General features: G+C 32.4%; 1 protein-coding gene across 1 annotated transcript; it reads left to right on the forward strand.

The window, feature by feature from the left end:
- Window positions 1-379: 379 nt before the first annotated feature.
- Window positions 380-2,612, forward strand: HELRODRAFT_171114 (hypothetical protein; the record flags this gene model as incomplete). Its single annotated transcript, XM_009017868.1, has 3 exons — window positions 380-517; window positions 2,201-2,373; window positions 2,423-2,612. 3 exons carry the CDS (start codon window positions 380-382, stop codon window positions 2,610-2,612), a joined length of 501 nt encoding a protein of 166 aa, XP_009016116.1.
- Window positions 2,613-3,607: the final 995 nt, after the last annotated feature.

The following is a 3,607-nucleotide window of genomic DNA, read 5'->3' on the forward strand; positions in this document are numbered from 1 at the left end:
AGGAATAGCACATACATGGCTCATAAGCTATCCGCAAAACAGAAATCAGTATGTGTCGATAAAAAATAAATCTTCAAATAAATTAAATATAACTTCAGGAGTCCCGCAAGGATCAATCTTAGGCCCACTTCTATTTATAATTTTTATGAATGATTTTCATCTGGCTACTGACGCTCATCACCTTCTGTATGCAGATGATACTAACATTTTCTTCCCAACTAGCAATCCATCAAACGATGTAGAGATAATTAACAAAAGTTTAGATGATGTTTCGAATTGGTTCATCAATAATAAACTAATTGTAAATTTTTCTAAATGCAACTACATTCTATTCGGTCCAAAAATATTGACTAACACAATACCTAATTTAGATATAAAAATGAATAACCATAGCATCCCGCGTACATCCAGCACAAAATTTCTCGGAGTGATAATCAAGGACAACCTCTCGTGGGATATGCATATAGACTCGTTATCGAAAAAAATTAATAAAACCATAGGCGTAATTAAAATTAAAGTAAGATTGAATAAACCAATAATTATAGATTTGTATTATTCATTAATCTATCCACATCTAATATACTGCAGCATCATCTGGGGAAACAGCCCTGAAGTTCACTTGAAGCAAATTATCAGATGTCAAAATCGTTTCATCAAAATTCTGTTAAATCTACATCCGTATAGTCATGTCAGCTGTTATTATCCCGAACTGAAAATTTTAAACATAAAAAATTTGTATAATTATCATGTTTCTATCTTTGTGTTCAAGTTCCTACATTATCAATTACCAACATCTTTTAATGACTTCTTCGAATTCGGAAATGCTGTGCAGTCAAAGTTCACTCGACATTCTCCTCTGCTCTATACACCACCTGCAAGAATAACACTGCTTGGTTAAAGTTTAAAACATACCGGTCCCGGAATCTGGGAGAAACTTCCTGTTGATATAAAGACTACAAATTCCTTGCATTTGTTTAAAAACAAAATAAAGAAATATTTATTGAAAAAAAGTACAATTTTTATTTAACTAGAGTCATGTAAATTGTGCATTATGTTAATTTTGTCATGAATTATAAATTTACTTAAAAATTGTGTTAGAATGAACAATTTGTGAACGGTGGCCTGCGACACAAGAATTTTGTTTTCTTTTAGCTTTGGTCTCCTAATCATTACCTAATTTTTATTAATTTGGATTGATTGAATAAAATTTGATTTGATTTGATTTATACGGTTCATAGCATGCAATAAATAAAATACTTTCATTGTTTGTTTGATTTCATACAGTCAACAGCTTAGGTGCGAATAAAAGCTAAATAGAATGAGCTTATTATTTATTACTATGGTACTATAATAAGTTCAATGACGACAAAGATAGCACCAACACAAACGTTAATAAATTTAAATATTTGACGTTATGTTTGACTTCACTTCAAATATGATTTATTATAGTGGCGGGGTTGGCTCATGATCAATCTAAACAAACGACTGTTTCACGGGAACCTGGTTCGAAGACAGACTGAACCAAATTATAATAATAACAATAACTAATCTTAAATTTATTATTTTTCAATTTAATAAGTATTAAACATTTCAATGAGTGATGGTGTTTCGAATGTATTGTTTTACAAAATAGGATCATCAAACTCTACTGCGTTAAAAGATACATTAAGGCTGTCAGACCTTTTTGTCAAAATTTTGAGTTCTTAGACGCAATTAACTTATATTAAAATCCACATAGATACTTTGTAAGTCTAACCTTTTTTAACGAAATTGTTGTACTGTATCATATTGCTAAAACTGTACAGCACTTCAGAAGAGAGCTTTTCATTTTCTTTGCTATTGAAGCCTGAACAGATGATTTTTCAGCCATTTCTTAAAGTCACAACAACCTAGATGTTGAATGTTTTTTTACATCGTCAGGCAACGCATTCTAAATTTGAGCTGCTCTAACTGAAAATCTTCTCTTTTCGAAATGAAAAAAAATGGAATCTTGGAATCACTAAGATGTACAAATCAACAAAATTTTATAGAATATCAACAAAATTAAAACTGTTGGGGTGTTACATTTTTCCTGTGCTAACTTACGGCTCTGAGTCCTGGACAATTTCTAAAGAAATGGAAAAAAATGATTAACGCTGCCGAAATGGGGATTTAGAAAAGAATTATGAAAATTAGTTTAACCTCTCATACTTCGAATAAGGATTTATTAAAACAGTCCGGTTATGAAAAGAGGAAATTACTACAGATAATCAGACGGGGGCTGTTTAAGGTTTTTGGTCACATCATGCGGAAAGAAAAAATGGAAAATCTAACAACTACTGGAAAGATTGCAGGGAAAAGAAATTGCGGTCAACAACAAATAACATTCGTGAAGTCACTTGTGTCACTTGTTGAATATTACCACATTTCAATTACTACAAAGTGTTAAAGATCGGGTTTTGTGGAGGTCGATGGTCGCCAATGTCCTGAAAGGATATGGAACGGGAATGAAGAAAGAAGATAATCGCAATCGGCACTGCATTAACATGATTCTTTTCCAGATGGCTGGAAAAACATTCATGCTCTGCTTTTATGGGAAAATTGATAAATACCGTACTTTAACAACGCGCTAACATTTAGTCATGTTAAATCACATTCCACAACCACGATGATTCCATTAAAATGTTGAGATGCCTCGCTTGAATGCATTGATTTTGGGATGTCAGATGACGGAGTGTTTATGTGTGTGTGTTGTGTGTGTGTGTGTGGTGTTGGTGTGTGTGTGCGTGCCTATGTGGATTTATGGACTTTTTAAAATTTTTGATTTTTGATTTTTATCTCTTTAAGCGTTAATAAATTTTTCATCTCAATTCAATTATCTTATATCAAAATTAAATCGTATTAAATATTTACTAACTTTTTTTATTGAAGGATGTTGTTTAGAATAGTTATTTTGACTAATCAACGTGATTCAGCGCATGAACACGAATGTAAGCATAAAATAGAGATAAAATTTTGTTAGTTGAGGTGTGTTGAATTGTCTGAGTATTGCCACTTGCTGGCTGATACTTTGAGGAATGTTTGCTACAATAATTTTTAAATTTGCTAACATGTGTGACTATTTTTTTTTTTATAAAATCCACACTGAGACACGGCATAAATATCGTCCTATAGTTAACTGCATTAGCATGTGTTGACCTTTTAAAGGCTTGATGAAGTTTGCAGCTTGTTGTACATGAGTCTTTATGAATCTGCTCATTCCTTCATTAATCCAATTAGCACGTTGGATACATTTTTAACGTTACATAAAATGAATTAACTTTGTCTAAATTAGGTCGACAGTTGACTCGAACGCTGCATACGTTTGTTCGCCTATGCGATGATGTCTGCATGATGTTTGTGTGTGTGTGTGTATGTGATACATATGTGTATGTGATACATATGTGTATGTGATAAATGTGTGTTTGTTTGTGTGTATGTGATACATGTGAGTTTGTCTGTGTGTGTGTGTGTGATTTATGGGCCTATTTGTGCTTTTTCTGATGCGTGTATGCAATGTTCGTGCAATGTTCGTATGTGATGGATGTGTGTTACAGATGTGTGTCGTATTTGACGAGCCGCTTAATTA

The sequence above is a fragment of the Helobdella robusta genome (assembly GCF_000326865.2).
Source record: "Helobdella robusta unplaced genomic scaffold HELROscaffold_20, whole genome shotgun sequence".
NCBI classification, from domain to species: Eukaryota; Metazoa; Annelida; class Clitellata; order Rhynchobdellida; family Glossiphoniidae; genus Helobdella; species Helobdella robusta.